At 33.8% G+C, this 16,912-nt stretch overlaps 3 protein-coding genes across 4 annotated transcripts; all 3 read left to right on the top strand.

Moving 5' to 3' along the window:
• Positions 1-630: 630 nt before the first annotated feature.
• Positions 631-3,190, top strand: LOC105647527 (cullin-1). The gene is made up of 8 exons (XM_012233651.4): positions 631-970; positions 1,108-1,204; positions 1,385-1,570; positions 1,666-1,713; positions 2,047-2,250; positions 2,348-2,425; positions 2,672-2,755; positions 2,877-3,190. Exons 1-8 carry the CDS (start codon positions 810-812, stop codon positions 2,955-2,957), a joined length of 939 nt encoding a protein of 312 aa, XP_012089041.1. The 5' UTR covers positions 631-809; the 3' UTR covers positions 2,958-3,190.
• A 623-nt stretch (positions 3,191-3,813) lies between these two features.
• Positions 3,814-7,574, top strand: LOC105647529 (cullin-1). The gene is made up of 9 exons (XM_012233653.3): positions 3,814-3,952; positions 4,633-4,780; positions 4,893-4,986; positions 5,224-5,406; positions 5,557-5,604; positions 5,681-5,881; positions 6,468-6,542; positions 6,869-6,958; positions 7,163-7,574. The coding sequence occupies exons 1-9, from the start codon at positions 3,898-3,900 to the stop codon at positions 7,196-7,198; spliced, it is 930 nt and encodes a 309-aa protein (XP_012089043.1). The 5' UTR covers positions 3,814-3,897; the 3' UTR covers positions 7,199-7,574.
• A 2,763-nt stretch (positions 7,575-10,337) lies between these two features.
• LOC105647530 (sucrose nonfermenting 4-like protein) lies at positions 10,338-16,850 on the top strand. Of its 2 annotated transcripts, none has more exons than XM_012233654.4 (13): positions 10,338-11,300; positions 11,453-11,540; positions 12,504-12,680; positions 13,270-13,371; positions 13,464-13,523; positions 13,748-13,837; positions 14,591-14,725; positions 15,191-15,335; positions 15,405-15,578; positions 15,683-15,746; positions 15,825-16,014; positions 16,124-16,235; positions 16,342-16,850. In XM_012233654.4, the coding sequence occupies exons 1-13, from the start codon at positions 11,191-11,193 to the stop codon at positions 16,431-16,433; spliced, it is 1,539 nt and encodes a 512-aa protein (XP_012089044.1). In that variant the 5' UTR covers positions 10,338-11,190; the 3' UTR covers positions 16,434-16,850. The 2 variants fall into 2 exon arrangements, with proteins under 2 accessions (XP_012089044.1, XP_012089045.1); XM_012233655.4 differs by having other exon boundaries at positions 10,346-11,300; positions 15,825-15,894.
• Positions 16,851-16,912: the final 62 nt, after the last annotated feature.

Here is a 16,912-nt window from a genome sequence, read left to right as displayed (position 1 = left end):
ACCGTCTGCTAAGTTAATGTGTAAAAGATAAAATACTATTACTATTATTTTTCCTTTTCTAATAAATGGTCATAAATATTTTTGAATTGAAAATTATTTTTAATTAATTTATATTTAGATGGACAGTACATCAATAATAGATAAATTCTTTCTGTTATTTTCTCACATACTAATTTCTATAATCATATATTGCATGTTGTTTGTATACTATAAGTACTCGTAATTTAATTTTTTATATAATTTTAAAATTAATATTTTTTAAGATACAATATAATATAGTTCAGAAAAAAAAAACAGAACAAACAAAATAAAAAAAATTATATTTTGTGTTTTTTATTTTTTTTAATTAAAAAATTAAATTGTTAAAGATATTTTTATCTATGTTATTTAGGGTATTTTCGGCAATCAACAATTTTTTTGCTTTTAGTCAGTGAATAGTCAAGAATATCTTAATTTTGTCCTATAGGCAGTTTAGCGTACGGATACATCCATATGTAAGTTTTATCCATTTTTTAAGATATTTTTTACAGTGAAAAAACAACCAACGGCCCTCTGTGAAAGTCCTTCCCGCGAAAGTAAGGATTCCCTCCCGCGACTTTATACATGTATGACACCTGCCAAGCGTCGCCTAACTTCGCAAGCAAGTTGTTGGCCTTCTTCTGCAAGTTTGTTTTCACTTTACTTAAGTATCTCCGTAACAGCTCCCTCTTCTTTGTATACACCACATTCTCTTCTTCTTTCCTTATAAGGGTATTTGGTTCCATTTCCCAAAAGTTTTCTTCAGTTCTGAAGTTAGTAATAGACTGTTTATGGTGCTTCTGGTGCAGCAGCCCAGACCCAAGATGGCTATGCTTGTGACTTTGGAAGAAGGATTGAAGAAAATAGACGATGCGATTCTGAGGAAGAAAATGATCGCTGATGGTCGCTCTGTTTTGCCGTTTACAAGCGCACAAAACATGGAAATATATGAGTATCCTTTACACAAAATGCGGTCCATTTTTTGGTTAAAATTCATTTTTTTTTCTTTAATTTTATTTATGTGCTTTTTTTTTTCAATGTTGATGTGTGTTTTAGTGGGTAATTATGTGTCCTTAACATTTGCGCTAGCTGCGTTTTCAATCTGTGTGCACGGAACCCAAAGGTTTATTCAGAGAAGATTTATGAGAAATATATGTACCATTTAGAAGAGTGGATTATGGAAAAGGTGAGAGCTTGAATCTTTGTGACTCGATCACCAGTTTCTCTTTTATTTCCCAAGAAAATTTTTACGCATTAGTTTTAGGGAGAGGGTCTACCTTTTGAAAAGGTGTATGATCGATTGATTAGTAGTTTTGCAAATGGGTTCTTTGATATTTGATTTTAATGGTTGCCATTTTTTGCTTAGGTAATACCGAGATTGCTGGGCAAACATGGCGTTGCTCTGTTAGAAGAAGTTACAAAATCATGGTCAGAGTTCAAGGCATTTGCAGACTCTTCTTATAAGTTCTTTGAATACTTGGATCGTTACTACGTTCCTAGAAAAAGACTTCCACCAATGGTTGATGCCCCAAGACGCTACTTCTGCAACCTGGTAAGTAACAACCATCACACTTTCTTTTAGCTTCCTTTGTGCTTTATTAAGTTTTCCCTAAAATGTTCATTGGTTGATCCAATCCTAATTTTCAGGTCTGCGATAAGCTATATGGCCAAATTCAGGAAGCCACATTGAGTCTGGTTTGTTGACATTTACTTGTAGCGTTAGAGCTTGTTTGGATTGGTTCACATTTGCGTTTGAATGGGAATGAAAATGGATGTCTAAGTTTAAAGAATACAATTTCAAGTTTTTTTTTTTTCTTGAATATATCATTTTACTATAAATTCAAACATAAAGATATCAACAAAATTTAGGATTTCCTTGTAAATCAAACCAAAATTATAATCCTGTTCCAAGAATTGCATTCCGTCCCTAATTCTGGAGTGAACAAAACATGGACTTAGAGCTTTCTTTGTTATTTAACTTTGTTTGACTGTGATAGTGGCAATTTGAAAAAATGACTATCTGCACAGATTACTCAAGAGCGTGAAGGAAAGGTTATTGATCGGAACCTGCTGAAGGATGTCTTTGGTTTTATGGGATCAGAAGGAAAAGGAACTACAAATTATTATGAAAAGTTTGAGCAGATAATGCTTGCAGAAGCTGCCGCTTACTACTCTGAGCTGTCCATGGAATGGTGGTTTTGGCGGGACTCATTTACTAATTACCTGCGAAAGGTCATTATTATTTGGCCTTTGGCAGCTTACCTAAGTCAAATTTGTATGTATTTGTAATTTGTGTAACTGATGACTCATTTTCTTTCAACGCCTTCAGGTTGATTGGTGCTTGATTCAGGAGGAAGCCAGAGCAGAAGTTTATCCTCGCAAGAAAACAAAAGCAAAATTACTGAATGTAGGTTACTGTAGTTTTGTAAAAACCCTTTATAAATCATGCTTATCCCTTTCGAAAATTTAATAAATTTTGCTTTAATATATTTGTAGTTTGTACTTTTGCTGGGTTTGCTTACAGTTGAATTGGATTAATTTGAGCATGATACCAAATTGTATGGCAGGAAGCACTTATTGAATTTAGATGTTGACGCAGTCACTTTTTTGCGGTGTTGATGAAATTATGTGCTCTTTTTGGCATATTTTGCAGGTCATGAAATATATACTGCTGGAACGAAATGCCAATAGATGGGCTCAGAAGCGAAAGGCCGAAGAGATTACTGCTGATGATCAGGTTTGAATATGAACTTCCATATTGTAGTTTGCAATGGCCGAAGATGATATTTTATTTTAATCTTCTAAACAAGCTCAATCGCATATTGATTCTTCTAAATGAGCTCAATTTTTTGCTGCAGCAACTTTTATCAAAATATGCCAGCTTAAGCCTTCTTGATGAGGGTGACCTTGCTTCTGTGGGAGTGGAACCAGATCAGTGAAGAGGGATTTCACTAGAAGCGACTATTTTCCTTCAGGCTCAATGTGAAATGATGCTGTAGTAGGTTTTATTAGTTACTAGTATTTTGTCAGGACTCAGGAAAATTTGGTTTTTAATGGACTTAATTTTTGCCATCTGGGTAGAAAATAAATTCTGGTTTTTGATATGGTACTGTATGCATGAAGGATGAACTCTTTAAGTCTTAATATGAATTTTGCTCAGATATTTATCGAATGTTTTTGTGATTCGACTGATTAGTTAGACACTGGCATGAGTGCTGAGATAATTAATGCAGTTGGAATTCCTCTTTTAACTAAATGTCTGAAAATTGCCACGTTGATTCTTTTATTAACTAAAGGTTTTAAGTTCGAAACTTAGATATGAAAATTATGAAAATTGCCATGCTGAAACGGTATATGAAGTCATGTAGTCCTTGAGCAGCATGTTATATATAGTGAAAGGTAGGTAATTAACGTTGAAAAGCAAAATTATAAAGTTAAATGGCTATTATTGAGCTAGCAGAATCCTAACTGAGTCCAAGCTTAGTACATTCAAAAACAGCCAAAGTTTTGAGTTTGACTCAATAACCGTAAATGAACCGATTTCGATTTTGAGAACTACAAAATCAATTGCAAATCAAACAGCGTGGGTTTAGATCAATAAACTTATTGGACGCTGAGCTGAGCCCCAAGCAAATTACTTGTTTCTCAGGTCATTTACAGCCTAATAATCTATGAGTGGCACTTCAATGATAGCAATTTTTACGGTGAAAAGTGAGATCACTTGTATAAGATCAAGCCCGACTGTCTAAAACCTTACTGGGCTTTGGGCCCATAATAACTTTTTTGGCACAACAAGATAAGTCGTTTTCTGCGCTGGCTTCTTCGATTTAAGGAGGGAAAACTAAAACTTTTCCTATATACATATTGCCCTCCCTCTCCATGAGTCCATCAACTATCTGCAGAAACGTTGTCTCATCAAATCCTTTCAGTTCAGGTTTTTACCTTTTCTTTCTGGTCTTCTCCTTTTTATTTTGAATTTCAAATTACTCTTTGATTTTCTGCTTTAAATTAATCAACTGTGTGTCAGTGAGGTAACGTTTGTTTTGCTCATTGTTTCTGTTTGGTTACTGAGAAAGATACGGACAATACTTGTCTTCGATTCAATGAGCAATATCTGAAAATTTGATTGGTGACATCCACAATTCCATATTTGCTTAATTCCTTAGAGGACCGCTTTGGTTTCATTAATTCCTTACATATTTGCGTAATTATATACTTCTGAATTCTGTGCGGTATAGTAAGTAGAGAGCCCGCTTTGGTTTCCGTGTTTGATAATGTAACTTATTTTATTATATTCTATGGTGCTTGCAATTGCAAACTATGTTTATTCTTAGTTTAGTGGGTCATTGTTTGCTTATAGAATGTTTTTCCATTGATTTTTGTTTTTCTATAATTATCTTATTATTTTGTGTTAATTAGTTGCGTTGCAATTTATATCTTATTCACTGCTTATGCTAGGGATTAGAGGCAATCTAAATATGCTGCGAACGGTTTTAAATGGTTTCTTACTATGTCTAACTGATTTGAGTATTTTTTCAGCTCGTTTTTAGTGCTAAGATTTTTTTTTTTTTTAAATCTTTCTTGGTAAGTAATTGTTAATCTTTCTTGTTTTAGATACATCAAAAGAAGTAAGAAATATGATGGAAGCCAGACAGAATTTCCAAAAGATGGTGATTGAAAAAGCAATCGCAAAGGCTAAAAAGATCATGGAAGGACATCCAGAAACAAAGTTTACTATGGAAGAACAAATGCAGTTTCATTCGTATCCTTTATAAAATGGAGAAGATTTCATTGAAATTTTTCCTCTATTAATACTCCTATATCTTTGATTAATGATGTTTAGATGGATGAGATATCCTTCACTACATTGATAGATCTGCCTATGAACTGATTGTTGAGTCTATGGAAGGTTCAAATTGGCTATATGAAAGATTTAAGAAGACTATGGAAGAAAGTATCGTTTCAATAGTGAGTTGATTCTATTTAGGTTTGGAAGACACAGTGGAGTTATAATTTGCATCCTTTTCCATATGAATTTAAGTGCACAATACCAAATCTGCAAAGCAATTTGGCTTTCACTGGCTATATGAGTTCTAGTAAATTATTATAACTGTGTTTTGTAACCTTTATCTGATCAACAACCAGAAAACTTTCAGGCTGCTGCAAGAAATACTATTAATGCTATCATTTCTTTTCTGTTCTCAGGTGTTGCCATCTTTAGTGGGCAAAAATGATGACTCATTGTTGAGGGCACTCATCCCGATATGGTCAAATTACAAGTTGATGGCAAGGTGGCTTTGCAAATTTTTTGAGTATCTTGATCGATGCTTTCTCCCTCAAAATAAGTTTTCACTCGATGACACATCAAAAAATTGTTTCCAGGATTTGGTAAGCGGAATTTGTCATGTTCTTATATTGGACATCGAAGTTGTTTCTCTATGTTTTATTTAATTATATTTATATTGCTTTATCCCAGTTTTTAGATTGCATACCACGTTCAACATGTTAACTTTTCAATGATCCCATCCTAAATTTCAGGTTTTCAGGGAGTTATATCCTAGATGTGGGGTTGCTGCAATAACAATGGTGCGCAGATATGCTTTTCTATAAGGTTTGGAAGTCTGTCTGACAAACTAATATTTTAACTAAATTTCTTGTACAGATCAGGCAAGAGCGCAAGGGATTGCACATTGATCGGGATCTACTAAAGAATGTTCTCCTTCTCTTCATGGAAATATATGATAATAGTGTAAGCTATTATGAAGATTTTGAGAGGGAATTGCTTGAAGAAACTGCTGCTTACTACTGTCAATTGGCTGAGCAGTGGCTTCTTTGCTACTCAACTGAAGATTATATCCAAAAGGTATTTTTATATGTATCAATCTGTTTTTCTGTAGTCTTGAACTCTCCTTTTTCTTTTTTTGGTGGGGGGGGGGGGGGGTGGGGAAGGAAGCACGAGAAGTGAGATGGAAGGATAGAAAGAAAGCTTGGTTTCCTTTGTTTAACTGGATCCATTCAAAGAAAGGAAACTGAACCTTCCTTTTCTAGATTCTTAGCTCTTGGGTATGCATTTTGCAGTCAGTTCAAAAAAGGCAGATAAGAAAGGAAGGAGTACTCATCAATTTTTAAAATATGGTTTTCTAATTTTAGCCTCACTTGTCATTCAATAGCAAAACACCTCCCTCTTACTGATTTTAATTTCATGTTTTACCTTCCTTTAGTATCATATGTTTCCTTTTTTTCCTATATCATCCCAACCAAAGAAATCAGGATTAGGTTCGTTACTTTCCTTTCCTCTTAACCAAACAATTGGATGGATAATTAGATTTCATACTTCGTTCCCTCTTCCCTCCTTGTTATGTCTTCCCAAGTCCAAACAACACAGGCTTAATGTACATTTGGTACATTGTTTGACAAATAACTTTCAACTGATTCTATTGATTTTTCAGGTTTACTGGTGCTTGAATCAGGAGAAAGAAAGAGCTAGTTACTACTTTCCCTCCAGTGCAGAAAAATTATTGAAGGTATCTTTTATTGCTTTTTAGATATTCTTCATGCTGTAGAAATTGTTTAACAATTTCCTAGATGGCTTCTATACACTTCCCAGGAACTGCAATTTATCCTCTCTTTCCAGGTCTCTCTTTAGTATTTGAAACAAAAATTGACTTACGATATTAACTTGTCTTTAGATCCTTTATTTATTTATTTCACATTTGTTAACTATTATTTGGAGGCTTGGAGCATTATGTTTTTGAGATGTGACAATTCCAATTGCAACTCCTGAAGAATTATATGTGATATTAGAACTATATAATCTATTTCTGTTATGATTTTTATGTTACCTCTGCAGGTTGCCAGATACTATTTGTTGGATAAAACAGCGGACAAACTTATTGAGAAGCAGAAGGGTGAGAACTGCGGCTTGGTAACAGATTTTCAGGTGCTTATAAACTTTATGAAAAAATTGTGTTTTATTACTCTTCGGTGAAACCAAAATTTAAAGAAATTTCTTTTGGAAGCAGGCTGAAAAAACATTATACTGATCGTCCATGGTTCATCTAACATTCTTCAAATTATGAGGAGCCTTTTGCCCTTTTCTTTTTCGTCTGACAGATATATGGTTTGCTATTTTGATTATTTGTAGGATATGTTGTCAAAATGTGCTGGCATGAAAATTTGAGAGGGAAGCTCTGAGTCCTCACCGCAAGAATGGTTGACTGCCTTACTGGCAAGTTCAACTCGGTTAAGCTAGGATTGAGATGTCTCCTTGCCCCATGTTAGTTTAGTTAATAGTTTGTTTAAAATGACAGATTCCTCTCATTAAAAGGGGGAAAAACAAATAGAAACATTGTTATGATGCTTCGCAACAGATATAGCTGGCAGAGCAAATGTATATTTTCTCAGGTCTCAAAACAAACCATCATACTTTATTTTGTTAGTTTACGAAAGGGGGCTTATTGGTAATTTTGTGAAATTACTCGAAAAGAGTTTGGTTTTGCTTGTAGCTTTTATGGGCCTTTTTATCCCATTTAATTAGACTTCTAAATTCAGTGTCAGTACATCAGCCATTAAATTTTTATGATCATTTATCTAATCTAACGGTTACTGTTCTTGCATGTGTATGACTTATGAGGTTGTGCCTACATATAATAATGAGTACATGCATATATATGTATGATAAAAATTATACTAACCTTAAATATAATCCTATAATCTTAAGTTGAGAGAAGCTAATGTGTAATCCTGTAATAATTTTTTTTTTTCATTGTCTATCTCTTACACTTGTTGATCAATAAAAAATTGATTGAAAGTTTATATTTCTATTAAAGTAGTTAAAAAAAAAAAACTCAATTTTAAATAAATATACACTCTAAATAAATTTAGAATGGAAATTGGGCATTATTGAAAACTTATTATTTGATAAAATGAATAACTTAAAAGCCAAATTTTCTTTTTCCTCGAATAAATGAAATTGTGAAAATAAAAAACGGGAAAAAGGTCAGCCGAGTGCGGAGGGTGTCGCTGTCAAAAAAATGATTGTAGAAGAGACATTAGTAATCCAAAATCACAACGTTCAATCATTAGATTGGAATCTCGTAGTCAGGGGCCTAATTAAGGTCTATTCTTGCCTTCTAACCACCGGACCTAACGACTTTCATAATCCTTTTTACACGAGAGGCAGTTTGGTCTGTGATGTTGACACCTAAGCCCCCCGCCCTTTTTCACTTTCTTACTTTTTTAACCCTTTCACTCCAAATTAATGCCAAATTTAATTAAATCAAACTATGAATTTATATTCAAGAAACGCTAATTTTATCTTTTTCATAAGGGAAAATTATTATTTCATCCCTGAGGTTTTACATAATTTTTTAAATAGTCCTCGATATTTAGACATATATTTATAACGTCCTTAAGGTTTGCCACCGTCATATTAATTGGTCCTTCCGTAAAAAAAATACACTTTTTTAGTTAATTTTATGAAGAAAAGACGAAATTATCATTTGAAAAAATAATTATTTCGTCCCTGAGGTTTGCCATAATTATTAAGTAGTCCCCTACATTTATACAAATATTTATAACGTTCCTGAGGTTTACTTCCGTCATATTAATTGGTCCTTCCATAAAAAAAAAAATACATTTTTCCGTTAATTTTAAGTAAAAAAGACGAAATTATCCTTTATAAGTTTTCATTGACATTATTATTAATCTCTTTCCTCTAAAATACCTAAAACTCAAATTTTCACCATCTTTCTCAACCCAACGCGGTCTTCATTGCCACCACCGTGTCTCTGTCAAGTATCATCTCTATAACCAGATCACCAACAAAATTAAAATGAAAAATAATTATTTCATCGCTGAGGTTTGCCATAATTATTTAAGTAGTCCCCACCATTTATACAAATATTTATAACGTTCCTGAGGTTACTTTCGTCATATTACTTGTCCTTCCGTCCAAAAAACACACTTTTTGCTGTTAATTTTTAGTAGAATGACCAAACTAACCTAAATCCTCTAATCAAGGAGAGAGATAAATGGATGAAGGGGTAATGATGGTTTGAATGAGTTTGGATGTTTGGTTTTAGTTTTGGTGGTGATCTGGTTATGGAGATGATAGTTTTCATTGACACGGTGGTGGCAATGAAGACCGCATTGGGTTGAGGAAGATGGTGAAAATGTGAGTTTCAGGTATTTTAGAGGAAAGAGATTAATGATAATGTCAATGAAAACTTATAAAGGATAATATCGTTTTTTTCACTCAAAATTAACGGAAAAAATGTATTTTTTTTTATGGAAGGACCAATTAATATGACGGAAGTAAACCTCAGAGACATTATAAATATTTATATAAATGTAGGAGACTACTTAATAATTATGGCAAACCTCAGGAACGAAATAATTATTTTTTCAAAAGATAATTTCATTTTTTCTTCGTAAAATTAACGGAAAAAGTGTATTTTTTTGACGGAAGGACCAATTAATATGACGGTGGCAAACTTCAGGGACGTTATAAATATATGCCTAAATATCAAAGACTACTTAAATAATTATGTAAAATCTCAGGATGAAATAATAATTTTCCCTTTTCATAATAAATCTTTTTATTATAATATAATTAAATGAATTTATAATGTAATTTTTAACATCGCTGATTCGGAAAAAAAGAACACTTCTTTCTTCCAAACGAGGCTGGGATGGGAATGATGGGATGATATGTTACCCGACTCACCCATCATTGCTCATTGATCACAGCAGGGCCCCACTTTCCAATCACTTCATCACCGTTCAATCTAATCAAGTCGTAGCTTTTCTGAACTAATTTTGTATGTATCTTAAGACATATTTCTTTGCAATTAGATGGACTAATAAAAAAGCATATATAATTAACAAAAATATATGTTTTACTTTAAATTTTTCTTTGCAATTAGAATAATAAATTATTTTTTAATTAAAAAAATACTTATTTTTTTTTTCTAAAATAAGTACTTTTTTAAGCTTACTAACAAATAAACAAAAAGATAGACATTTTTTAATTTTTTTATTTACTAATTTTACATAGAAGACAATAACTTGTCAAATTTAATGAATAATAAATTTTATCAACTATGTTCTTAGGTCAACTTTATACAAATAAGAAACTTCTAAAATAAAACTTTATAAGTATAAAAGGAGAAAAAAATAAATATACAATCTTTAAGAACAAAAATGAAAATAAAAAAGAAAATGTGTAAAGATGTATGTATATACGTTTAAACTGTTCTTCCTAGTTTTTACCGCGACCATTAATTATCATCGACTCTGCTTGCTTGTTTTCTTTTGTACGCTTTTTCTTTACTTCTTTTTTAATATATAAAATATAAATTATTTTTTTGTAGTTTGTGTTCTGTTTCTGTTTCTGTTTCTGTTGTTAATTCATCAGATTCCCTTCGTTCGTAGAAGTAAACCCACAAAGAATCTCTTTTGAGATCCAACGATACAATGCCAATTTACCTATAATTTCGCTTATATCAGAATTAGGGTTTTTCTCTCTCTATCATCCCCCAATTTCTGTCCAAATTACCACAAAATCCATTCCCCCCTCACCCAATTCTCTTTCGAAGTTTTCGGGTTACTAAATTAGATTCAGCTGTGAAGTCCATTTCTTTTTCAAATTTTTTGTTTTTTTTGGACTAGATCAAGGCTTGAACTGCTGTTGATTACAGTGTATTTTTGGTGGGTTTTCATGTCTGTCTGATTTTTTGACTTTCAAGTTTGAACTGCTGATCAGGAGCTGAGATTAACGGGATTTGTGTTAGCTTGGTGTTGCATGTAGGGAATTCTTGCAATTTGGGGCTCAATTTCAGTGCTTAATATTTTTTTGGTTGAATGTTGATAAGGAGATTAATCAGAAGTTTTGACAAGCTTTAGAGGTTTTAGGGTTTGGCTCTGATTTGGTACTCTGCATGTGTAAGCAGCAAGGGGTCCTCTACTAGACTGTGGAGGATCCCTATTAACTATTCCATTATTTTCCTAATTATTATTTTTGAAGAGATTGTGAAATGGAGAAATGCAAATAAGAATAAATAGTTGATTTGGAGTCCGTCTTTGGCAAGTTGAGGGCTTTTGCTTGGTTGGCATATTGTGGATTGGTATTGATTATTTACCATATTTATATAAACTATTTCTGGGAAGGAAATGTTCAGTTCTGGTCCAGTTACTGCCCATGACAATACTGGAGTAGTTCCCATGCGCTTTGTATGGCCGTATGGAGGGAGGAGTGTGTTTCTCAGTGGCTCGTTCACCGGGTGAGTTACTAAATTGTTAAGGTTTAGTTTCTGAACTACCTCGGATTTGTTTTTTGCCATTTGCAAGCAAATAAATGGTTTCTAGTCTTTAGTTATTTAATTATGTAGTAGATGTGTGATGGCCGTTTTGTATGGATTTGTATTCTGGACAGATGGACTGAACACATTCCTATGTCCCCAGTGGAGGGGTGCCCAACTGTTTTCCAAGTTGTTTGCAGCTTAACACCAGGATATCACCAGGTTAGTCTGCTGATATTAATATCATTCTTAGCTCATCTCTACAAAGGATTATTAGGTGGTAGGCAAATATAGATTGGCATTGTAATTGGTATTATTTCAAATTTTTATTGCACGTTGGGAGTTGTGAATGAGCTAGCGTATGTACTTCATAGCCATATGCAGTGTCTCAGTTAACACTAATGCTGACCAAAGGTGAACCGTGGCTGGAGCGAAAAGATGCAACTTCTTTATAGATTTTTGCAACTGAAGTATTAGACAAAAGTTGACCCCCATATCCTAATAAAAGGAAATAGACTAAAGAAAAATAGTATGTCTTTCTGCAGCATGCCATTCATTGTACAATTTATTCCTCCTCGAACTGAACAACAATGAAATAATAGTACTCAAAGGAAGTAAATGATTAGGACTCAGGAGCTCTCATTATTTGCCTTGATAAAGTTATCCTTTTGTGCTGTTAATCTGTCATTCCATCTCAGTCCTAGGTGTTATCTCAGGGTTATCAATTATTCAAATTAAGATGTGCCTGTCAACGGCCTACATCAACAACTAAGAGTTGTTGCTATATTGGAGATCACCTGTACTTATGGTAACCATGTAGTTTCTGATGTACAATTAACCCTGTCCTATCTACCCCTATATATATATATATATATATATATATATTCCTTGATAAAAATGATGATGACTATATGTCAAGCTTAAGAGAAGATCTTTGTAGTGACATCATAATTGATTAATATTTTCAAATTACTCCCAATTTTATTGTTAAATAATAGAAATATTTTGTTTTTGTTTCTAAGGGTTCAAACCTACAGCAGTCTCCAGTTATGTTCAGACAGCTAGAAGATAACCTTTTGGGGTTTTTAAATGCATTATTAATGTGCTAGTTGGGTTTTTTTCCCCTTAATGGCATGCTTCAAAAAGACGTTTAGTTCTGACATTCAGATTTTTGCGTTCATGCAGTACAAGTTTTTTGTTGATGGAGAATGGCGACATGATGAGCACCAGCAATCTGTGAGTGGGAATTATGGGGTAGTAAATACTGTTTTCTTACCTAGGGAACCAGATATGGTTCCTTCAATTGTTAATCCTGAGACATCTGGATCTAATATGGAGCTGGATGATGTCTTTTTACGTCCGGTAAGAGTCAAATTCAATTTGTGGCTTGTCATCAAGCTCCATTAATTTGTCATCTTGATTTCATAGTATTCATGTCATCTCTGTGACCAGGATTTTGAGTATCCATTTCTTTTGGATCTGTTATTATCTTTTGGTCTTTTAATTTATGAATGTGTGCACATTTATATTTTAGCCTGTTATTCTTGTGTCTTTTTCATTTCCTATGTATCCATGATTCTGTATAGTCTTGGCTGTCAGCAAATGATGGTTTTAGATTTTCTTTTAGGCTTCTTACAAGAGGGCACTGATATTGACATTAAGGTAGCAACACAACGTTTAGTTTTAAAATATTGATTTTTGGACGGTGGAAAAGTCAAAATTGTAAATCTTACAGGAGAAATAATCTTGAGCTGTTGAATTCAATGGGCATCTTAAAATTATGAAATAAATGAGAGAATGGTGTTGCTTTCTTCTTTTCTTTTTGGCAAGTATAGTTATAGTCTCTCTCTCTCTCTCTCTCTCTCTCTCTCTCTCTCTCTCTCTCTCTTTATCTCTCTCCATGTGCTATTCTGTCAAAAAAAAGGTCACATTTTCTTGTGGTACTTCTCAGGAAGTAAGGCTAACAGAGGCTGATTTGGAGGTCTCTCGTCATCGTATTTCTGCATTTTTGTCCACGCATACTGCGTACGAGCTGCTTCCCGAGTCAGGCAAGGTTTGAATGCTTTACCTTCTTCACAGCTATTCATCTGGGTTCAACTACTTCAATTTTGCACACTGACTTCTTTCTCATTTTTAACTGTATAGGTTATTGCCTTGGATGTTAATTTACCTGTTAAGCAGGCATTTCATATTCTCTATGAACAGGTGAATCTCTAAGTACATGGACAGGAATCAATTTGCGACATGCATAATCACTTTAAATCGAGCTGAAGTGCTTCAGAATTTTATATTGAACCAACATTCCTTGTTTGATATCTGAAACTACTAATCTCCCTGGCCTCGCTTCAATTCTTCAGACTTTTGCAAAATGCATGAGTTGATTTTAGCATAGATTTCCATCTTTCTGATTTAAATTTAATCTACTTCAGGGTGTCCCTGTAGCTCCTCTCTGGGACTTTCCCAAGGGCCAGTTTGTTGGAGTTCTCAGTGCTTTGGATTTCATCTTGATTCTAAGGGAGGTGTGTGTTTTTCCAATTTTTGACTTTTAAAGATATTTATAATTTACTTTTTTAAAAGAATTTATCGATATTAGAAGAACTTGGAAATTCATAATGTTAATGTATGAGATGCTTATCTTGGTAAGAGACAAAACTATGACAGTATTGAGGTCTCTGTTGCTTATATGGCCTATTATTTTCTGTGGTTATATCTATAATAAGAAAGATGTTACTGCCTATAAAAAAAATCCTGATCAAGCTGTTCTTTTACCATTAGCCATTTGGCAATCACAATGCAGATTCTGATATTCTTTCTCTTGATGAAAATGTTATATTTTCATTTGCCATGGAGAATAACCGAAGAAATCTATGTTTATTTGAACCATACTTGCAAAGACTCTTCAAAATGTTTTGAGGTTGGCTTATAAAACAATCTCATTTGCAATTTAATAAATGATGCACTTCATGTTTTACAAACTCAAAGGAAAAATAGTTCAGTTAACTTTTTTTTTTTTCTGCCTATGTTTTTCATGCTTTGAGTACCAAAGCTCATCCGACATATAGATTTTTTTAGTTTTTACCCTTAAGCAATATGTAAATTAGTCTTCATATTTGTGTTCACAAATGCATATTCACACTTGTTGAACTCCCAATACATATGTTTTTGTAAGATATGAAGCTTGAGTCATTTAGGGAATATCAAGCTGTTTCATAGTCTATGGTCTGTGTTTTATTCCTAGGGATTGTTAACATTTATGAAGCTATGGATTTCAGCTTGGAAATCATGGATCTAATTTGACGGAGGAAGAATTGGAGACGCACTCTATATCTGCTTGGAAGGAAGGGAAGTTACATCTTAATAGACAAATCGACGGCGATGGGAGAGCATATGCTAGACGTCTCATCCATGTGAGTTGCTTCCAAAGATTCCTTCCTATTATTATCTCGACAGCAAACAAACCTAACTCCTTAGATTTATTATTTTCCTGAGCATCTAACATGATGAACTTGACGTTTGACTGTGTGTTTATTTTATCAAGAAATGTTTGTATGTGAATTCAAATACATTTGAAAGGGCAGTTGCTATTAATATTTTTATTCTAATTCTGAAGATCTACAAATTCGTTAAGCACTTCACTCTGTGAGTCAGTGGTTTGCAAGGATAAAAAAAGATTAACTGCTTTCAATGATTATTGACCATTTGGTTGAACTACTTTTAGAGCAGGCTATTGCCAGCATACTTTTGTAGCAGAATTTGTGGATCTGACGGCACAAATGAATTGCTTGAGATAGGCATAATTTTGGAGTTAATCCTTATCTGGTCTTTACAATATGTCATCACTAGATTATCATCACAACTCCTGTGATATGCAGGCTGGGCCGTACGATTATCTGAAAGATGTTGCTCTGAAAATTTTGCAAAACAAAGTATCAATGGTTCCAATCATTCATTCTTCTTCACATGATGGTTCATTTCCACAGCTACTACATCTTGCTTCTCTGTCAGGAATACTAAAATGTAAGCTTTCTTGGTTATTGCTTCGGGGGTAATATAAAATGTTTACTAACTTGTGGACCTAAATTCCAGGCATATGCAGGCACTTTAGGCACTCTGCTAGCTCTTTGCCTGTTCTTCAACAACCGATTTGTACAATTCCTCTTGGCACATGGGTTCCAAAAATTGGAGAATCAAATCTACGGCCATTTGCTATGTTGCGACCAAATGCTTCTCTTGGTGATGCTCTATCTTTATTAGTTCAGGGTAATTCACACTCAGACAGAATTGCAGAACTTCAGATCTCTCTCTCTCTAGCTGATCAGTATGTTTTTCTTTAGTTTCATATGATATTGTATGATCTGTTGCAGCTGAAGTTAGTTCAATACCGATTGTAGATGACAATGATTCACTTGTGGACATATACTCCCGAAGGTAAGTTTCTCTAATAGTGTAATCTCCTTTCCACTGATGTACAGCTAACTCATGACACCTTTGTTATTTCCTCAACAGTGACATCACTGCTTTGGCAAAAGATAAAGCGTATGCACAGATTCATCTTGACGAAATCAGTATTCATCAGGTAATTTCTGATTTTTTTTTTTCCTTCTACAAATACATTTCATGCAATTGCAGACATCCATTTTGCCAATGGCCTCAATCAACCAACTGTATGGACTGCATAAACCTCCTTGTGCAAAAGGTTTGAGAACCAAGTCAGATGAAAATTTACAATACTGGAAGTGCATTGCTTTGGATACATGTGCTTGACTGAGAACTCACTGTGGTGGTCGGCCTTTATCTTGTACTAGGCTTTGCAATTGGGACAAGATGCGAGTTCACCATTCTACAATGGACAGAGATGTCACATGTGTTTGGGATCTGATCCTCTACACAAAGTGATGGAGCGGCTTGCTATTCCTGGTACTAATATACTGAGTTAGCTTTTATTTTTATGTAGTTTAACTAATGAAGTTGCACCACTTTTTAGCCATAACTTCCACTAATTTCTTTTGCATTATCTTTACAGGGGTTAGGAGAATTTTGATTGTGGAGGCTGGTACCAAGCGTGTAGAAGGGATAATCTCATTGAGTGATGTGTTCAGGTTTCTGCTTGGTTAGCCTAGGCATTAGCCATGATCTGTGTGGAATTGTTTGCTATAGTAACATTGGAGAAGGCTCATTTCTTTATCATCTGTTAAGTCTCTTTCATTGGAAGGGCCCCATGGTTATGAGCCCCACCCTCTTTTTAGGGTAGAAAATTCAGAGCGCAAAAAAAAAAAAAAAAAAAAAAAAAAAAGAGAAAAAAATTTGTAAATTGTGAGTATTCAAATTTTCCACCTTACGATCCAATTATTATCAACTCAATTGTGCTGCTGGAGAGCAGCTTCCATGTTTAGTTCCTACAGGCTTAAAGTGCAGGCAATTCTTGTGATTGATGCGCCTAATTCAGATGGCTAGTTTATATTTTATTTTCAATCTACTTTTGATCTTGTATATTGGAAATTGGACAGTAAAATGGAGTTCTTTATGGTGCAAGTAATCCGGCTTAATAATTGTCATCCCTGTCCTGAGGTGGTTTCTGAATATGGATGTGCAAA

This window comes from Jatropha curcas, chromosome 2 (assembly GCF_041381405.1).
Source record: "Jatropha curcas cultivar XTBG-Jc1 chromosome 2, XTBG_Jcur_1.0, whole genome shotgun sequence".
Lineage (NCBI taxonomy): Eukaryota > Viridiplantae > Streptophyta > Magnoliopsida > Malpighiales > Euphorbiaceae > Jatropha > Jatropha curcas.
Note: the sequence above shows the minus strand (reverse complement) of the source record. Positions and strands in the feature narration are given on the sequence as shown.